The following is a 21,824-nucleotide window of genomic DNA, read 5'->3' as shown; positions in this document are numbered from 1 at the left end:
TTTAGAGATTGAAGAGAGAATGGGAGGTAGGAAAATAGAGACAATAAGAAAACATAAGTCTTCGAGGGGTTTTGCTATGAAGAGAGAAGAGTAGGGGACAAAATCCAGTTTTTACAAAAGATGGATAATATTAGGGCAGGTTGTTATGCCAATAAGAATAATCCAGTAGAGAAAGTGACATTGTAGCAGAGAGATGGGTAATTGTAGGAGTGAAGCCTTTGAAAAGCTGACCTGGAATAGAATCTAGAGCACATGTGAGACAATGGCCTTGAAAATAGGAAATTTCTTCCATTAATATGAGGGAATGCAGAAATGCAGAGGCAACACACTGGAGAAAATGTAGTCTTTTCAGTAAATGGTGCTGGAACAGCTGGACACCCACATACAAAAAGACAAATCAAGGCAGACTTTATATCTCTCATAAAAATCAACTCAAAATGGATGACAAATAGAGCGTGAGAGGGAGATGGGTGTAGGAGGTGACGAGAAATGAGAAAGTGTGAAATGGCTTCTCAGAGACTGCTAAGTTGAAGTTGCTAGGAAATCATAGTGGTGAAGTTTGCAAAAGAAGAATGCCAATGTGGGGGTGCATGAATGGCTTAGTTGGAAACGTGTCCACCTCTTGATATCCTGAGCTCAAGCCCCATGTTGGGTGTAGAGATTACTTAAATAAATAAACTTAATAAAAAAGGAGAGCCAATTTGAGATTTCTGGCCATAAATAGGAAGTGAATCTTAACATTGCATTGTAATTTTTCTGTAACAGTACTTTCACCAACCATTAGCAGGTGGGATGTCTATTACCTATATTGTGGTCTTGAAATACCATTTTCTACTAAAACAAACCAGGACTTCTTAGAGAAATGGCTCTTTTCAGGCCTGAGGCAGACATTTTCAAGACAACCAGGAACACTTTGTCATAACAGAGAACAAGGAAGCTGTCAAAAACTATCATCATAGAGTGCCCCAGTGGCTCAGTTGGTTAAGCGTCTGACTCTTGATCTCAGCTCAGGTCTTGATCTCAGGGTCATGAATTCAAGCCCTGCATTGGGCAAACCAACAAACTGTAGTCATGTCAAAAGGATTCCGAGGCCAACATGAAGAGTCTTCCACTGGCTAAGTATGAGACAATTTGAGTTCAATAAAGAAAATAACTGCATTGGATTAAAACACATCAAATATATTTAAATCCATGAGTTCATATTGATCCAAAACATAGACATACATAACACATACACAATACACGCATGTGTGCGCATGCACACACACACACTTTAGTGGAAGTTCTTGAAGGATTCTAGCAAATGAGCTCTTTTTTTTTAAAGATTTATTTTAGAGAAAGAGAGAGAGAGAGAGCATGTGAGCAGGGGGAGGGGCAGAGGGAAATGGAGAGAGAGAATCTCAAGCAGACTCCCTGCTGAGTGTGGAGCACAGTTCAGGGCTCAGTCTCACCACATTGAGATCATGACCTGAGCTGAAGTCAAGAGTGGGATGCTTAACCAACTGAGCCACCCAGGGTGCCCTGCAAGTGAGCTCTTTATTTCAAAAACTGGCAAAGAGAAAGAATCCAGCATTTCTATCAGCTTTATCATTGAGTAACCAAACAATAGTTACGGTGAAATTTCTCTTTAAATAATAGTTTCAGCAAATAAATGAGGAATGATTGATAGAATTAGAATATTCCATTTTGTAACCCCTAATGAATTAATGAGTTTAGATATTAAGCATCGATAGCGTTAAAATCAAATAAAGGACTACAAGATACTATAAATGAACCAATGTGAGTTGGTTCCTTGGTGAGTCAGAAACTGCACCCTGTTGAGTTGTCAGCTTTATTTGTGGCAAATAAGGAGATCACCAGGAATAGCTTCCAGAGCCATGACTCCCCCAAGCAAGGGTGGATGGATTTCTCTTTTTTTTTTTAATGTTAATCACCATACATTACATCATTAGTTTTTGATGTAGTGTTCCATGATTCATTGTTTACATATAACACCCAGTGCTCCATGCTGTACGTGCCCTCCTTAATACCCATCACCAGGCTAACCCATCCCCCTCCCCCCCCCCAAATAGAACCCTCAGTTTGTTTCTCAGAGTCCATAGTCTCTCACGGTTCGTCTCCCCCCCGATACCCCCCCTTAATTCTTCCCTTCCTGCTATCTTCTTTATTTTTTAAATTTTTTTAACATATAATGTATTATTTGTTTCAGAGGTACAGGTCTGTGATTCAGCAGTCTTAAACAATTCACAGCGCTCACCATAGCATATACCCTCCCCAGTGTCTATTACCCAGCCACACCATCCCTCCCACCGCCCACCACTCCAGCAACCCTCAGTTTGTTTCCTGAGATTAAGAATTCCTCATATCCGTGAGATCATGTGATACATGTCTTTCTCTGATTGACTTATTTCGCTCAGCATAATACCCTCCAGTTCTATCCATGTTGTTGCAAATGGCAAGATTTCATTCCTTTTGATGGCTGCATAATATTCCATTGTATATATATACCACTTCTTCTTTATCCATTCATCTGTCGATGGACATCTTGGCTCTTTCCACAGTTTGGCTTTTGTGGACATTGCTGCTATAAACATCGGGGTGCACATACCCCTTCGGATCCCTACATTTGTATCTTTGGGGTAAATACCCAGTAGTGCAATTGCTGGATCATATGGTAGCTCTATTTTCAACTGTTTGAGGAACCTCCATACTGTTTTCCAGAGTGGCTGCACCAGCTTGCATTCCCACCAACAGTGTAGGAGGGTCCCCCTTTCTCCACATCCCTACCAACATCTGTCGTTTCCTGACTTGTTAATTTTAGCCATTCTGACTGGTGTGAGGTGATATCTCATTGAGGTTTTGATTTGGATTTCCCTGATGCTGAGCGATGTTGAGCACTTTTTCATGTGTCTCTTGGCCATTTGATGTCTTTTTTGGAAAAATGTCTGTTCATGTCTTCTGCCCATTTCTTGATTGGATCATTTGTTCTTTGGGTGTTGAGTTTGATAAGTTCTTTATAGATTTTGGATACTAGCCCTTTATCTGATATGTCATTTGCAAATATCTTCCCCATTCTATCAGTTGTCTTTTGGTTTTGTTGACTTTCTTTTGCTGTGCAAAAGCTTTTTATCTTGATGAAGTTCCAATAGTTCATTTTTGCCCTTGTTTCCCTTGCCTTTGGCGATGTTTCTAGGAAGAAGTTGCTTTGGCTGAGGTTGAAGAGGTTGCTGCCTATGTTCTCCTCAAGGATTTTGATTGACTCCTGTCTCACATTGAGGTCTTTCAACCATTTTGAGTCTATTTTTGTGTGTGGTGTAAGGAAATGGTCCAGTTTCATTCTTCTGCAAGTGGCTGTCCAATTTTCCCAACACCATTTGTTGAAGAGACTGTCTTTTTTTCCACTGGATATTCTTTCCTGCTTTGTCAAAGATGAGTAGACCATAGAGTTGAGGGTCCAATTCTGGGTTCTCTGTTCTGTTCCATTGATCTATGTGTCTGTTTTTGTGCCAGTACCATTCTGTCTTGATGATTACAGCTTTGTAATAGAGCTTGAAGTGCAGAATTGTGATGTCACCAGCTTTGCTTTTCTTTTTCAACATTCCTCTGGCTATTCAGGGTCTTTTCTGGTACAAATTTTAGGATTATTTGTTCCATTTCTTTGAAAAAAGTGGATGATATTTTGATAGGGATTGCATTGAATGTGTAGATTGCTCTAGGTAGTATTGACATTTTCACAATATTTGTTCTTCCAATACATGAGCATGGAATGTTTTTCCATTTCTTTGTGTCTTCCTCAGTTTCTTTCATGAGCATTTTATAGTTTTCTGAGTACAGATTCTTTGCCTCTTTGGTTAGATTTATTCCTAGGTATCTTATGGTTTTGGGTGCAATTATAAATGGGATCGACTCCTTAATTTCTCTTTTTTCTGTCTTGTTGGTGTATAGGAATGCCACTGATTTCTGTGCATTGATTTTGTATCCTGCCACTTTACTGAATTCCTGTATGAGTTCTAGCAGTTTTGGGGTGGAGTCTTTTGGGTTTTCCACATAAAATATCCTATCATCTGCAAAGAGTGAGAGTTTGACTTCTTCTTTGCCAATTTGGATGCCTTTTATTTCTTTTTGTTGTCTGATTGCTGTGGCTAGGACTTCTAATACTATGTTAAATAGCAGTGGTGATAGTGGTCATCCCTGCCATGTTCCTGACCTTAGGGGGAAAGTTCTCAGTTTTTCTCCGTTGAGAATGATATTCGCTATGGGTTTTTCATAGATGGCTTTTATGATATTGAGGTATGTACCCTCTATCCCTATACTCTGAAGAGTTTTGATTAAGAAAGGATGCTGTACTTTGTCAAATGCTTTTTCTGCATCTGTCGAGAGGATCATATGGTTCTTGTTCTTTCTTTTATTAATGTATTGTATCACGTTGATTGATTTGCGTATGTTGAACCAACCTTGCAGCCCAGGGATAAATCCCACTTGGTCATGGTGAATAATCCTTTAATGTACTGTTGGATCCTATTGGCTAGTATTTTGGTGAGAATTTTTGCATCCATGTTCATTAAGGATATTGGTCTGTAATTCTCGTTTTTGATGGGGTCTTTGTCTGGTTTTGGGATCAAGGTAATGCTGGCCTCATAAAATGAGTTTGGAAGTTTTCCTTCCATTTCTATATTTTGGAACAGTTTCAGAAGAACAGGTATTAATTCTTCTTGAAATGTTTGGTAGAATTCCCCTGGGAAACCATCTGGCCCTGGGCTCTTGTTTGCTGGGAGATTTTTGATCACTGCTTCAATTTCCTTACTGGTTATGGGTCTGTTCAGGTTTTCTATTTCTTCCTGGTTCAGTTTTGGTAGTTTATACGTCTCTAGGAATGCATCCATTTCTTCCAGATTGTCTAATTTGCTGGCATATAGTTGCTTATAATATGTTCTTATAATTGTTTGTATTTCTTCGGTGTTGGTTGTGATCTCTCCTCTTTCATTCATGATTTTATTTACTTGGGTCCTTTCTCTTTTCTTTTTGATAAGTCTTGCTAGGGGTTTATCAGTTTTGCTAATTCTTTCAAAGAACCAGCTCCTAGTTTCATTGATCTGTACTACTGTTCCTTTGGTTTCTATTTCATTGATTTCTACTCTGATCTTTATTATTTCTCTCTCCTGCTGGGTTTAGGCTTTATTTGCTGTTCTTTCTCCAGCTCCTTTAGGCGTAGGGTAAGTTGTGTATTTGAGGCCTTTCTTCTTTCTTGAGGAAGGCTTGTATTGCTATATACTTTCCTCTCAGGACTGCCTTTGCTGCATCCCAAAGATTTTGAACAGTTGTGTTTTCATTTTCATTGGTTTCCATGAATTTTTAAAATACTCTTTAATTTCCTGGTTGACTCATTCATTCTTCAGTAGGATGCTCTTTAGCCTCCATGTATTTGAGTTCTTTCCGACTTTCCTCTTGTGATTGAGTTCTAGTTTCAAAGCATTGTGGTCTGAAAATAGGCAGGGAATGATCCCAGTCTTTTGGTACTGGTTGAGACCTGATTTGTGACCTAGGATGTGATCTATTCTGGAGAATGTTCCATGGGCACTAGAGAAGAATGTGTATTCTGTTGCTTTGGGATGGAATGTTCTGAATATGTCTGTGAAGTCCATTTGGTCCAGTGTGTCATTTAAAGTCTTTATTTCCTTGTTGATCTTTTACTTAGATTATCTTTCCAATTCAGTGAGGGGGGATGTTAAAGTCCTCTACTATTATTGTATTGTTGTCGATGTGTTTCTTTGCTTTTGTTATTAATTGGCTTATATAATTGGCTGCTCCCATATTAGAGGCATAGATATTTACAGTTGTTAGATCTTGTTGGATAGACCCTTTAAGTAGGATATAGTGTCCTTCCTCATCTCTTATTAGAGTCTTTGGTTTAAAATCTAATTTGTCTGATATAAGGATTGCCACCCCAGCTTTCTTTTGGTGTCCATTAGCATGGTAAATAGTTTTCCACCCCCCCACTTTCAAACTGGGGGTGTCTTTAGGTTTAAAATGAGTCTCCTGCAGACAGTATATCAATGGGTCTTGTTTTTTTATCCAATCTGATAGCCTGTGTCTTTTGATTAGGGCTTTCAGCCCTTTTACCTTCAGGGTAACTATTGAAAGATATGAATGTAGTGCCATTGTATTGCCTGTAAGGTGGCTGTCTGTGTTCCTTTCTGGTCTATATTACTTTTAGGCTCTCTCTTTGCTTAGAGTACCCCTTTCAATATTTCTTGTAGGGCTGGTTTCATGTTTGCAAATTCCTTTAGTTTTTGTTTGTCCTGGAAGCTTTTTATCTCTCCTTCTATATTCTATGACAGCCTAGCTGGATATAATATTCTTGGCTGCATATTTTTCTCATTTAGTGCTCTGAATATATCATGCCAGTCCTTTCTGGTCTTCTAGGTCTCTGTGGATAGGTCTGTTGCCAGTCTAATATTTCTACCTTTGGAGGTTACAGATCTCTTCTCCTGAGCTGCTTTCAGGATTTTCTCTGTGTGTCTGAGACTCGTAAGTTTTACTATTAGATGTCAGGGTGTTGACCCATTTTTATTGATTTTGAGGGGGGTTCTCTGTGCCTCCTGGATTTTGATGCCTGTTTCCTTTCTCAAATTAGGGAAGTTCTCTGCTATAATTTGCTCCAATATACCTTTGGCCCCCCTCTCTCTTTCTTCTTCTTCTGGGATCCCAATTATTCTAATATTGTTTCATCTTATGGTATCACTTATCTCTTGAATTCTGCCCTCATGATCCAGTAGTTGTTTATATCTTTTTCTCAGCTTCTTTATTTTCCATCATTTGGTGTTCTGTATCACTAATTCTCTCTTCTGCCTCATTTATCCTAGCAGTTAGAGCCTCCATTTTTGATTGTACCTCATTAATATCCTTTTTGATTTCGACTTGGTTAGATTTTAATTCTTTTATTTATCCAGAAAGGGTTTCTCTAATATCTTCCGTGCTTTTTTCAAGGCCAGCTAGTATCTTTAAAATCGTCATTCTGAACTCTAGTTCGGACATCTTACTAATACTTACATCTGTCTGTATTGATTAAATCCCTGGCAGTAGGTACTGCCTCTTGTTCTTTTTTTGAGGTGAATTTTTCCATCTTGTCATTTTGTCCAGAGGAGAATAGATGAATGAGAGAACAAAATGCTAACAGGGTAACAATGTCCCCAGAAAATATACACTAAACAATTCAGAAGAGACTGAAACCGGGGGAAAAGAGAGAGAACGAAAGAAAAAAGGAAAAGATAAAAAGAAACAATAACAACAAAAAAAATAAAACTGAATATGATCAAATATGATCAGGCTGGTGCATAGATTAGTGCCACACACTAGATTTTGGGCGTATTTTGGTCTGTTAGAAGAAAGTGCCTCCCAAAATTTTAAAGAAAGAAAAACTTATATATGTACAAAAATAAGGGTTAATACGATGAAGGGATGGACTGTGAATGTAAAGATGAAAATTATAAAAGATTTTCAAGAAGGAATTGATAAGATAAGAAGCTGGTTGAAAAAAGAAGAGGATTTAAAAAAAAAAGGGAGAGAATGTGATCAGGCAGGATACTAGAACAAAGCCATACACTAAAGATTTAGGGTATATTTTGGTCTCTTAGAAGAAACTGTATCCCAAAATATTAAAGAGAGAACAACTTGTGTATATATGTACCAAAAATAAGGTTAACTACTATGAAGGGATAGAATATGACTCTAAAAATGAAAAATAAAAAAGATTTTTTAAAAAAGGGATTGATAAGATATTTGTTGAAAAAAGGAAGAGGAAAAATTTAAAAAAAAAAGAAAAAGTTAAAAAAAAATTAACTTTGAAAGACTAAAGAATCATGGGAAAAAAGCCATGAATTCTATGTGCATTATTCCCCTAGTGCTGGAGTTCTGCCATTCTCATTGATCTGTAAACTTGGTCTTGGCTGGTTATTCTTGCCAATCTTCTGGGGGAGGGGCCTGTTGCCGTGGTTCCCAGATGTCTTTGCTGGAGGCGGAATTGCCCGGCCCTTGGCTAAGTAATAGGCTCGGGTTTGCTCTTGGGAGCTTTTGTTCCCTGCAAGCTTTCCGTTCAGCTTTGGAGGAGGAGAGTGAAATGGCGGCCTCCCAATCTCCGCCGGGGAGGCGCCGAGAACTCGGGGCCCCACTCCTCAGTGAGCCCCCAGAGAAAAGCAGTCAATTACTCTTGTCTCCCGGTCTCTGGCCGCACTCTGTGGTCACCTGGCCTATGACAAAGTGTTTCTATTTCTGGCACACGACCCCGTGTGGAGTCTCCAAACCCAACAGATCCCTGCGGTGCGCTCCTGCACCGCTCCTCCTGGGGGAGGAGGGGAGTCTCCCCAGATCTGCCACTTGTTGGGTCCCTGCTGGAAGAGCAGTGGCCCTACTGTGCCGAGGTTCATGGTTTATGGCAACCCCGAGCTGAGAGCCCGCTCCTCCACTCCGTCTCTGCAACCGGCTTCCCCGCTCCGATACCTGGAGCTCTGCTGTACTCAGGCACCTCCGGTCTTTCTGTGACCCCGAGGGTCCTGAGACCACACTGTCCCGTGACAGTTCCACCCCTTGCTTAGTCACTGGAGCGACGTCCCTCAGCGGAGCTGAATGGTAAATGTTTTGATTTTGTGCTCCACGGCTCTATCACTTGCCGGTATCGGCTGACGGAGGCCCCCTTCCCCACCGTCTGTCCTTCCGGATATCGCCTCAGATTCACTTCTCCGCACGTCCTACCTTCCAGAAAGTGGTTGCTTTTCTGTTCAGAGAGTTGCTGCTATCTTTTTCTTCGATCTCCTGTTTAGTTCGTAAGTGGTCAGAATGGTTTGATCCCTATCCAGCTGAATTCCTGGGACCAGACGAAATTAGTAGGTCTCCTACTCCTCCGCCACCTTGCTCCTCCCCCGATGGATTCCTTTTATTTAGGGGTGGCGTGAATATTTAGATAGGGAAACCTTGTTTTTTTAAGTAGAGGCAGGCATAAGGTCGTGCATGTGCCATTAAGGAAACATGGCTATACACACATTATGTAAATGTAGCTGAGGCTCCTCCTGGGATAGAGATTTTAGTATTATAATGGGATAAAGGTAGTTGATCATTTTAGAGCTCACTCCATGGTCCATCTGTGCAGACCCAAGTCAGGGGTTAAATTTAAACAGGTCTGGCTGGTCTGGGCCGGCTGGAGGTCTTGCCAGGACAGTTGTTATGGCTCAAGTTGTTTTGCTTTCTGTTTGCGGAAGAGAGAAGCTGGAAAGATGAGCTGTAGCAAAAATGTGGAACAAAGGTTGGTGAGTACAAGGAGGTGGGATGTAAAGGTCAGGTCTTGGGACCTAGCTGGTGACAGTACTATGTATCTTCTGGTAACATCAGACCATGAAGTGTCTTATAAAAAATTGGATATGAATCAGATTAAGTGTTTAGATTCAATTACCAATTTCTCAAGAAGTGGGGAAGAAAGATTAATTTGTTAATCTATACCATTAGGAATGTAATCAGCAAAATCCAGATTATAGGAAACTTTAGAAGATTAATTGTAGTGTCTAGGGATGGCTTATCATTTGGATGATAGAACTATAAATTAAATGATGCCATAAAAGTCAGGACAGTTGTTACTCTGAAGAGGGAGTGGTTTTGATTGGGAGAAACATGTGGAAGGCTTCTGGAATACTGACAAGACTCTCTCTGCTTAAATGGGTGTTATGTACAAGGGTGATTGCCTTATAAAATTTCATTAAGCTGTACATTGGTTGTATGTGGTTCTCTGTATTTGAGTTACATTTAACAATACTAAAGTAAAACTTTTAAATGAGATTAAGACATTAAAATTTATTTTTAAGTTTAATTTTTAGTTCCTTGTTAGACTTTCATAGGGAATGGGAGATGGGTGTTAAAGACTTCAGTTGAGTCTAAAAAACAGAATTGCAAACAGCAACTCAAAGAATTATAACTTGGATGTTTGAACTTAAAAAAAAAATCAAGTACATTTCACATGAAAGGACTGCTCAGCATTAGTCACTCACTAAAACCATTTCTAATACAGGCTCTCATCTTCACACTGTGAATATGTAGTAAGCGGATTATATACTGAAAGTGCCTGTTTACACATGCTTCATGTTTTTCTAGGTGCTTTTACATATATTATTTAATAAAAAACTAAATGAATCTATGAGTGGAATTGATAATGCTACTTAAATTCTCTGTATATAAAAGAGTGAATGCTTTAATTACAAAATATTTAGGAATATGTAATATAAGAATGAATCTACCTTTATTATAGATGTCAATACATTGTTTAAAGTAATTTCTCCCTTATTTATAAGATTCCTAACTTTTTTTTTCTTTTTTTTTATTCTTATGTTAATCCCCATACATTACACCATTAGTTTTAGATGAAGTGTTCCACAATTCATTGTTTGTGCATAACACCCAGTGCTCCATGCAGAATGTGCCCTCCTCAATACCCAGCACCAGGCCAACCCATCCTCCCACCTCCCTCCCCTCTAGAACCCTGTTTGTTTTTCAGAGTCCATCGTCTCTCATGGTTCGTCTACCCCTTCGATTTCCCCCACTTCATTCCTCCCCTCCCGCTACCTTTTTCTTCTTCTTCCCTCCTTCTTAACATATATTGCATTATTTGTCTCAGAGGCACAGATCCAAGATTCAACAGTCTTGCACAATTCACAGCGCTTACCAGAGCACATACCCTCCCCAGTGTCTATCACCCAGTCACCCCATCCCTCCCACCCCACCCCCCACTCCAACAACACTCAGTTTGTTTCCTGCGATTAAGAATTCCTCATATCAGTGAGATCATATGATACATGTCTTTCTCTGTTTGACTTATTTCACTCAACATAATACCCTCCAGTTCCATCCACGTCGTTGCAAATGGCAAGATCTCATTCCTTTTGATGGCTGCATAATATTCCATTGTATATATATACCACATCTTCTTTATCCATTCATCTGTCGATGGACATCTTGGCTCTTTCCACAGTTTGGTTATTGTGGACATTGCTGCTATAAATATCAGGGTGCACGTACCCCTTCGGATCCCTACTTTTGCATAAGATTCCTAACTTTTATTTAAGGAAATAATTTTCACTAGTTTGATAAAAATGGAGGTGTATTAAACTGATTTGAAAAAATTTCAAAAGTTCATGATATTTTGGCAAGTCTGAAGTAAATTAAAACTCATTTTTTTCTGTCAGAGGTCTCTTCATTAGTATCCATGATCGAGGGCATATTGCTTCAGTTCTTAATGCATGGCCAGAAGATGTCATCAAGGTAAGTCATCTGATTTTTCCACTATGGCAAATTTGTTCTTTTTCCTATTCCGTAACATATTGATAATTTTCATGGTATGAGATAGCATTTGATGTGGAAATGTTGGAGTTCGGAGCTGATGGCCAAGAAAGAATTCTTAAGACCTTTCTGGTGCTAAAAGCCTGGGGACAGGACCTGTGAGCAGAAAGGACTGACCAGGGATTGTGAGGAGCAATTGATTATATACTAGGAGTTGGGGGAGGTAAAGACAAGGGAAGTTTCCAAAAGGATTTTCATATGCTAAAAAAGACTCACAGGATCCTGGAGGCCTGGCTATTGTCAGGCTAAGGTTGTTTTTTCCTCTAGCAAGGCATTAACATTAAGATTGGGAGTTCCTGGGGAAATGTCATACTCTGCCTGCCTCAAATATTTGTCAATGGGCTGCAGGTTGTAAGGACATTTAATTTTATCTACCTTTCCTTTTTGCCTTTGTTCTTCACATCAGCATTCACTATCTTTTCTAGTGAATGTCACCTAATTTATATCTCTTCGATTTTTACATACTGGATTAATTTTATTTTGGTACTGTTTAGAGACTCACTATCCCTGTTATTTCTGTCTGCTTTCTTAGTATTTCTTGACCCATTGATGATAAATGTTGAGTAAATGTTGAAGTTGCCTCTGAATTTCTTTAAGCAAAGTCCCTTTTCACATTTGTTGGGTATAATCATCCACTAAAAGGAACACAGGCAGACAAAAAAAAAATCCCTTCATTCCCTTCCTTTATCATTATGACCTTCAGTAGTTCATCTGACTCCCCTCTCTGAGTGATCTAATGAAAATAAAATAAGGATAGTATCCAACATTTAGTAGCCTTCTGTGTGGGACACTCACTACCTGGATTGACTCTTGTAATTATCATGATAATTCAGTGAGGAAAGGAAGGAGGGACAGGCTACACAGTAGTGCCTGGTGGTGATGGGAACTGAACACAGGCTGCAGAGCCCTTGCTCTTAAGCATGTTCTCTATGGCCTTCCTTGTCGAAGGAAAGTGAGATGTACTTGTCTCTTCGCTGGCTCCTTTTTTTTTTTTTAAACTTTCTGTTAAGTGCCAAGCAACTTTGTTATGTTGATGTAGGAAAGACGTTAGGGTTCAAAGCCGACAGCCAAGAAAGAATTTTGAGAGGTCTTTGGTGCAAAAAGGTGGTTTTATTAAAGCCCAAGGACAGGACCCGTGGGCAGAAGGAGCTGTAACCCGGTCATGAGGAGTGACAATTGTATACTTTCAGGTTGAGAGGGGGTTAGGGATAGTGTAAGTCTGTAAGCAGTTTTGGAAGCAAGGTTTCCCGGACTTTGAGGGGGCTAGCTGTTGTTGGGAAAAGGTCATTTATTACCGTCTAATAAAACCTTAGTCATGAGACCCTTCAGATGTATATCGGTGGGCCACGTGCTTGGGAGATGATTGCCAACATGTATCTTGGGGGTTTTAGAGATGAAGTTTCCAAAGGCATTTTTATATGTTAAAGTAGACTTACAGGATCCTGGTGGCCAGGAGCTGGGGGTGGGGGGTCAGGCTAGGATTGCCTTTTGCCGTTAGCAAAGTATTAACATCGAGGCATTCGAGTTCCTAGAGGAATGTCACTCTGCCTGTTTCAAGGACTTATCAATGGGCTGTAGGTAGTAAGGGAATTTAATAATTTTTCTTCTGCCTTTGTTTCCCACATCACTGTGTTTTAGGAGTAAGGCTGAACAAACTGATGCCTTTTAGGGGTACAGAGGCACTTCAGCTATGACTCCTGAAGCATTGCTCCCTTTCTTTTGAGCAGTCATGCTAGAATTGATTCACTCTGCTCTGTAAGGCTTATGCCAGGCAAACTTGTAAAGCAAAATGTTTTTCATGATTTCCAATCTTTCCAATTTTTTTACTTTTCTTACCAAACTTGCTTCCTCAACTTTTCTCCCACAGGGTAGACTGAATCCTTGGATGCTATCCTCAGTGTACCCTGAGTGTAACACTACTACAAAGTGTGTTAATTCTGTGAAGTGTAAAATGTCTGAGAAGGACGCTTACATTTTAACTGGAATCTAGAGAGGATTTTAAGAGTGAGTCAGTAAAGGAAATAGTTCTGGGGTAGAGAGGACTAATTAATATCCACATAATCATAATAGCTAGGCAGTACACAGTCACCTTGCTTTGTGTTCTTCCTACTAGCTCATCTCTGAATATTTATCTTCATTAGTAGCCTATCTTTATTCTTTTAACTTTTAAAATTGGGCCCTCACTGATATTGCTGATCCTAACTATACTATTATTTTAAAAGCCTAGTATAGTATCTGGCACATGCTAGGCACTTAAATGGCAGCTGTTTATTGTAATAGAGTATTGAAGAGTAAGATATGGTCTCTACTGTGTAGTTGCAAGCATGCATGAAACAAAGGCAATCAATTATTAGACAATATATCAATGAACTGGTGTAAATTATAAATGCCGTATTCACTCAGAGGAGACGATCATTCAGAGAAGGCTGAAACAGGTAAGAAATTTTTGTACCAAAGTTGGTCTTTAAAGTTAGCCTTTGAAAATTAGAAAGGGAAGAAGATATTATCTGAAGAAGGGAACAGATGAATGTAAGACTCTAGTTCCAGAAGAGAATGGCGTGGTTTTGTGCCATAAGTGAATTAATTGGCTGGCCTAACTAAAGCTAAGTGTTAATATGGAAATAGTGGGATTAAGATGGCTTAAGTAAGAAGTGCTCAAATTATTATGAAAGGTCTTGAAATTCATCAAGAGGGATTTAGACTTGAAATAATAGAAGGTCATATTTACAGACAGAAATGACTTCATGTAAGTAATATTTGAGGAAGGCTTCTGAGACAAAGGGGAAGAGGCAAGAGTTGTGCATCCAGGTGTAGGCCACAGCAGAAAGGCCCTGGGGAAGGAAAAGAAGGAATGAAGACAGGACACACAGTGAGGGTGTCTGTGTGTGCTCAGGAGAACCCCTGCATACTTCATGCAGAGTTACTAGTCAGCTAATGCCCAGGTAATAATTGACACAGTAGCATGAAGATGAAATTTCTGAGATGCAGATATCATTGAGAGAAGTATGGTTGTCCTACTGAGATAATCCTCCTCTTGTGACTTCATTATTGTGTAGAAGACATCCAGATGCTTTATTTTCCTTAAGCAGGAGATGAAGTAGGTAAAAACAAAAGCCGAGGGAATGTCACTTTAATGATAAACTATGTAGATGGCACATTTTTTGTTTTTCAGAGGATTCCTTCACTATTAAAATCTACACTTTAATGTTGAGATGTTTGTGAATTAATGCTACAAATGTACATTTGTAACAAGGCATACACAGATAAAATAGCAAATGCCTCAAAACAGAGTTTAAAAATTACTAGAGGGGCCCGGGTGGCTCAGTTGGTTGAGCATCCAACTCTTGATTTCAGCTCAGGTCATGATGCTCTCGGGGTCCTGAGATTGAGTCCCATGTTGGGCTCCATGCTGGGTGTGGAGCCTGCTTGGGATTCTCTCTCTCTCCCTCTGCCGCTCCCCTCCTCATGCTCCCTCTTTCTCTCTCTCTCTCAAATAAATAAGCAAATCTTTAAAAAAAAATTACTCAAATAACTACCACCTATATAAATGTCCATGGCATATTTATATAATAAAATTAATAGCTCAGGATGAGAGGAGAGCTTAGGGAATAAAGCTTATGAAGAACTGAAGAAAAATAACACTTTTCCTTGACTTCATATACAAGAAATAGATTTAGTTTAACTTAGATGTATATGTATACATATACAAGAAATAGATTTAGTTTAACTTAGATGTGTTATAAAAAATAAGTGAAATGTTATTTTCAACTCCTTTTTCAAAAATGTTGAAACAGGTGAAAATCACAATTAGCAACTCCCTGGGAAAAGTATACATTGTCAGTGATAGATAAAAGTACCTCTGTGATAGCATGATAAATAGAACAATGTCAAAAATGTGTGTGCAGTATTTGGACTTTGACAATTTGGTTTTAATTTAAAAAGCAAAGTTACAATTTTCTGTAGTATTTATCTTTCTTATCTTAAATCAGAGCCAACTAAACCAGTGGTATCAAGTTGCCTTCTTCAAAACAGCATAACCTATTGACCCTTTGCAATTAGACATGGAAAATTTGACAGAGGTCAGCTTTATGGGGTATGCAAAAATCATTTTCACCCACTTCTCAAATGTATTTTATTTTTAAGGCAGTTCTTTAGGAGCTGCATAATATAGGTGAACAGAAAATTAAAAAGATCTTGGGCACCTGGGTAGCTCAGTTGGTTAAGCGACTGCCTTCGGCTCAGGTCATGATCCTGGAGTCCTGGGATCGAGTCCCGCATTGGGCTCCCTGCTCAGCAGGGAGTCTGCTTCTCCCTCTGACCCTCCCCCCTCTCATGCTCTCTCTCTCTATCTCATTGTCTCTCTCAAATGAATAAAATCTTTAAAAAAAAAAGAGAAAATTAAAAAGATCTCAAAAGTATACTTTAAAATATGTTCCACACTATGGTATAGTGGAAAAGCATTGTACTAGGAGTTAACGTACCCAGTTTCCCATTCTTTGGTATTAACCAGGTCAACCACCTTAGGCAGATGATTTCAGTTCTCTGATCTTCAGTTTCCTAATCTATAAAATAAGAGGGAAGGACTGAATATACTCTAAATTCCCCTTCTGATATACCATGACTCTGCATAATGCTCTTGATGGTAATAGTAGTCTTGATAGCTACAATTTGTTGAGAATTTGCGATGTACCAGGTATTATGTATGGTAAGTACTTTGTGTATCATGTTCTCATTTTATTGAATCACAGATTTATTCAATTAACTAATGTTTATTCATTGTTTACTATGTGCCAAATGCTGTGCATGGTGTTGGTGTACAGTAGTGAACAAAAGAGTTGGTTCCTATTTTTATGCAGCTCTTCTGAAAAGTACCTTTATTATTCCCGTTTTACAAATAAGAAACAGAAGATTTAATTCATCTGTTTAAGGTCAAATGACTGACATTTTCCCAAGGCTGCATGGAAGCGATGAGTGTAGGAATTTAGAGAAAATCTAATAAATTGTGTTTCACAAGATTGGTTTTGCTTAAATATAATGGCCATGAATCACAGAACAAGGATGTTAGATGTGTTAATTTTGTACAGATATCAAATAAAATAGAAATAAAATCTCCTCATGATTAAAATGGATGGCTCATAGATATTCAGGGTGATTGGAAAGAAACTAAACAAAATTCATTAAGCCTAGTGGAAGATTATCAGGTAAGAGAAGTAGCAGACTGTATGTACTCTGTATATTTCAGAAATGGTAGAAAAATATCCAGTGGTTGTAGGAGTTAAAGAGGATGGATCAACATTGCTGTGAAAATAGGAGGATGGTGCCAAGATGCATAAACTAAACATCAAAGCATTTGGGGGCTACTTAACAATTACGCATTATTTAACAAGGGCACTCCCAAAATTATGCTCAAAGTGTATGGGACTGGTTTCACTTTAGTTCCCACTTTTAGCTCCTGATTCCCTGTACTCTTCCCACTTGCCCCAAAGACATTTGAATCTTTATGTGTGTACCGTCTCTTCTTTCTTCACTGACCAAAGTAATCATATATCTGTATTTTTAAAAAATCATTTAAAAATATATATCAACTTTATTTCTTCTCTCCAATCATCCACACTTAAGATCATATGAAATCTCTTAGATGTATATTCAATTTATATTTTTTGACAGCTTAATATTCTATCACGTAAGTATTAACTTCAGAAGCAGAGACAAGGAACTGTGCCCCTGGATTTGTAAACATCTATTAGGAGGCACTTTTTTTTCTCTTCTAGGCTATTGTGGTGACCGACGGAGAGCGTATTCTTGGCTTGGGAGACCTTGGCTGTAATGGAATGGGCATCCCTGTGGGTAAGCTGGCGCTGTATACAGCCTGCGGAGGGATGAATCCTCAAGAATGTCTGCCCATTACTCTGGACGTGGGAACAGAAAATAAGGTAAACAATTTAGGTCTGTAAGACAGCTGTACACCTTAAAAAATAGCACCAGCTCTTATATTTTGAGCTTTTTTCCAGAACTTCATGACATGCATTCTTTTCTGTCTGGTTCTTCCTCCCTCCTCAAACTCATCCCCCAACTATTACAAGAAGTTTATTCTTTCTCTTTTCCTTTTTTCTTCCCCTTTTCTATAATGTGATCGATCTTTTACCAGCATGTTTAGTGCTTTATTCTTTGATGAACATTCACACCATCAGTCTATAGAGTGTATATTTTACTTCGGAAGATCATAGTTTCTTTTCAAAATTACTGTTTTGGTACTATGTAGGAACTAATCCCAAAGGACTAAGTTTAATCACTATGAAATCTTGTTCTAAAAGTCTGTTTTAAACCTGTGGTAGATGATTTGGGATTTATTTTTATTTTTAATTTAATTAAAAAAATTTTTTTTATTAACATATAATGTATTATTTGTTTCAGGGGTACAGGTCTGTGATTCATCAGTCTTACACAATTCACAGCACTCACCATAGTACATACCCTCCCCAATGTCTCATCACCCAGCCACCCCATCCCCCTCACCCCCTTCCACTCCAGCAACCCTCAGTTTGTTTCCTGAGATTAAGAATCTCTTATGGTTTGTCTCTCTCTGGTTTTGTCTTGTTTGATTTTTCCCTCCTTTCCCATATGATCCTCTGTCTTGTATCTCAAATTCCTCATATCAGTGAGATCATATGGTAATTGTCTTTCTCTGATTGACTTATTTTGCTTAGCATAACACCCTCTAGTTCCATCCACGTCATTGCAAATGGCAAGATTTCATTTTTTTGATGGCTGCATAATATTCCATTGTGTATATATATATATATACACCACATCTTCTTTATCCATTCATCTGTTGATGGACATCTAGGCTCTTTCTATAGTTTGGCTATTGTGGACATTGCTGCTATAAACGTTAGAGTGCACGTGCCCCTTTGGATCACTACATTTTTATCCTTGGAGTAATTACCCAGTAGTGCAATTGCTGGGTTGTAAGGTAGCTCTATTTTCAACTTTTTGAGGAACCTCCATACTGTTTTCCAGAGTGGCTGCACAAGCTTGCATTCCCACCAACAGTGTAGGATCCTTTCTCTGCATCCTTGCCTTTCTCCGCGTCTTTGCCAACATCTGTTGTTTCCTGACTTGTTAATTTTAGCCATTCTGACTGGTGTGAGGTGGTATCTCATGAGGTTTTGATTTGGATTTCCCTGATGCCAAGTGATGTTGAGTACTTTTTCATGTGTCTGTTGGACATTTGGATGTCTTCTTTGCAGAAATATCTGTTCATGTCTTCTGCGCATTTCTTGATTGGATTATTTGTTCTTTGGGTGTTGAGTTTGATAAGTTCTTTATAGATTTTGGATACTAGCCCTTTATCTGATGTATTTTTTATTTTTTATATATTTTTAAAGGTTTATTTATTATTTTAGAGAGAGCTCTGGGGGAGGGGCAAAGGGAGAGGGAGACAAGCAGACTCCCTGCTGAGCGGGGAGCTGGACACAGGACTCGATCCCAGGACCCTGGGATCCTGACCTGAACCCAAATCAAGAGTTGGATGCCTCGCCGACTAAGCCACTCAGGTGCCCCTGATGATTTGGAATTTATTGTTTCTCATTCCTGCATCAGTATTTTAGAATCTTAAAGTTGTATATCAGTACATATTTTTGCTCATCCTTTATTGCTAATATTTAGGTTCGGTTATTGTGATAGATACAGAAATTAAAGGTAAAATATGTAGTTTTTATAGTCTTTGGTTCCCTTCTAAAGCAATTGACCCATTAATAGTATAATATTAACTTGAACAGTTTTGATATTCATTAATAAAGAAAGTTATAATACTTGACTTCCTATGTATGTGAGTGCTCATTTAACCTTTATAAAGGAAACATTTTGATAAAAGCACACTGCTTATCCAATATTTTCTTTTTCAATACTAATAGAAATGACTTAGAAATTATCAAAGCTGACCTCTTAGAACAGTCACCCAAAAATTATGTATATACATTGAACATTAAGATTTTCTCTTTATTTTTTTGTATATTTAAAAAACATTCTTCTGTGGTAAATGACAGTGACATCAAATAAAGTTTAAAATTATAAAATCTGGGGGCGCCTGGTGGCTCAGTCACTTAAGCATCTGCCTTCGGCTCAGGTCATGATCCTGGAGTCCCAGGATTAAGCCCCGCATCGGGCTCCCTGCTAGTGGGGAGTCTGCTCCTCCCTCTCCCTCTGCCACTCTCCCTACTCATGTTCTTTTGCTTGTGCGCTCTCTCTCTCTCAAATAAGTAAATAAATAAAATCTTTAAAATTACAAAATCTGAGGAACATCTTAAGAATTTTAGGGAGAGATGAAGAGGAGTGAGGAGTGATGAGAAAGGCATGCAAAGATATTAAGAATTCAGTTTTAAATTTGGGTTTTTGTTTTGTTTTTTAAAGATTTTATTATTATTATTATTATTTTTTAAAGATTTATTTATTTGAGAGAGCGAGAATGAGAGAGAGAGTACATGAGAGGGGGGAGGGTCAGAGGGAGAAGCAGGCTCCTCGCTGAGCAGGGAGCCTGATGCGGGACTCGATCCCAGGACTCCGGGATCATGACCTGAGCCAAAGGCAGTCGCTTACCCAACTGAGCCACCCAGGTGCCCAGATGTTATTATTTTTTAAAGTAATCTCCGCACCCGGCGTGGAGTTCCAACCCACAACCCTGAGATCAAGAGTTACATGCTCCACTGACTAAGCCAGCCAGGCACCCCTAAACTTGGGTCTTTTACTGAGATGTCAGCGTAATGTGGACATAAAGTTATGCACTAATGATTACACCATAACACTAGGATTCTTGCACTGATAGATAGTTTTAGTTTTAAGAAATACTTTATTTCATGAAAATAGGTCTTAAAATTTTCAAATTGGCCAGTTGTCTTGAGTTTTCTCACATTATCTGCTAGTATTCCTAGTATTGCTTTCCTCTTTTGGCATCCAGTGCTTTTATGTTATTCCGTTTCTGTCCAGTGTCCTACCCCCCTCAGCCTACAGAATCCATATCCACTGATCCTTCATCAAATTTCTTACTTTGCTTTGCTGTAGATCTTGCTTTCTTTTGCCCTTCTCTCATTAAACATGGCCTGGTGCTTACTACATTTGAAAGATTTTCAAGTTACTAAATTAGAAAATAATCTGATAATTTAAATGAATCTGTTATTAAAATGCTGTGTGTTATTTCTAGAGATTTTTTACTTATTGCTAGTGGACTTTTGGAGATATTAGGGAAAAAATGAATAGTAGAATTTTAACTCTTTGACAGGTCACTGAGAATATCTTTTTAGCTTGAGAGACCTTTCCAAAACTCTTCAAATTCCATTATATAGATTCACTTGAATTAGACAAATATTGAGCACCTACTATCTGTTAAGGCCTAAGCAAAACCTAGGTAATAAGAGAGTTAATAATTTAAGATCTTGCCAGCAAGATGTTCTGAAGCTAAAAAAGGAGATACATGTGTAACTAGTTTCAAAATATATTAAATGTTTAGATAAGGACATTTGGCAAACTATTAGGGACAGTCAGCAAACCATTTCTCTCCTAGTTATAATATATTGTTAGTCTCTATATTACTGTTATCTGCTTATAACTCCCATTTTTCTATAAATCATATTTAGTAATGGTGAAAATGTATATTAATATGTGATCAGCTAGAGTTCATATTTTAAAAAGAGTAAATTATTTGTTCCTTTTAAAAAGATAACTTAGTTGTATGTGGAGTTAGCCGGACTACAAAGTCCCCACATCTGTCTTTACTTCTGACACCAGCTGCAGGTTTGGCGGGGAGATTCCCCAAAGGTGATTCTCAGGCTTGATAATTCACTAAAAGGACTCACAGATCTCAATGAAAGCTATTATAATCACAGTTATGGTGCATTATAGGGACAGGATACAGATTAAAATCAGCAAAAGGAAGAGAGGCATAGGGGAGAGTCTCAGAGGGTTCCCAGGGTGAAGCTTCTATTTCCTCTCTGTGGAGTCAGGGGCAAGTTACCCTGTGGTGTTAATGTGTGGGGTTGATATGTACCCCCACAGTTCAGAGTTTCTATTGGGCTTCATGACCTAGGCATGATTGATTGATTGATTGTGCATGTGAACTCAGGTACCAATCTGACTGATTACATTTGAACCAAAGCCCCTCACCCTGGGTCACATGGTTAGTTTTACTGGCATGGCTAGCCTCCACCTTGTCACAATTAGTTGGGGCTCCTAGGCTGTTAGGTAAAATGATCAGGCTCTATCCAAAATGGTTGAATGCTCGTGAAACAGGTCACCAGATTTATGCAAGCATTAGACAGAAATATAAGAGACAAACACACAAAAGGGAAAATAGGTCTAAATTTTAATGTTAAATTAAATAGAATTCAGTTTTAAACTCCTATAAGATTATGAATTTGATCATTCAAGCTTTTAAGGAAATGTAGCTCCTGTAC

The 21,824-nt window shown here is 38.6% G+C and overlaps 1 protein-coding gene across 1 annotated transcript in view; it reads left to right on the top strand.

Moving 5' to 3' along the window:
* The window catches only part of ME1 (malic enzyme 1), a 201,644-nt gene that overhangs the window by 69,447 nt on the left and 110,373 nt on the right, over positions 1 to 21,824 (top strand). The window contains exons 4-5 of the mRNA XM_034991102.1: positions 11,223 to 11,298; positions 17,148 to 17,309. Coding sequence (XP_034846993.1) covers positions 11,223 to 11,298; positions 17,148 to 17,309 — 238 coding nt within the window. The remainder of the gene's footprint in view (positions 1 to 11,222; positions 11,299 to 17,147; positions 17,310 to 21,824) is intronic.

The sequence above is a fragment of the Mirounga leonina genome, unplaced genomic scaffold, assembly GCF_011800145.1.
Source record: "Mirounga leonina isolate KUSES-001 unplaced genomic scaffold, KU_Mleo_1.0 Mir_53, whole genome shotgun sequence".
Taxonomy (NCBI): Eukaryota; Metazoa; Chordata; class Mammalia; order Carnivora; family Phocidae; genus Mirounga; species Mirounga leonina.
Note: the sequence above shows the minus strand (reverse complement) of the source record. Positions and strands in the feature narration are given on the sequence as shown.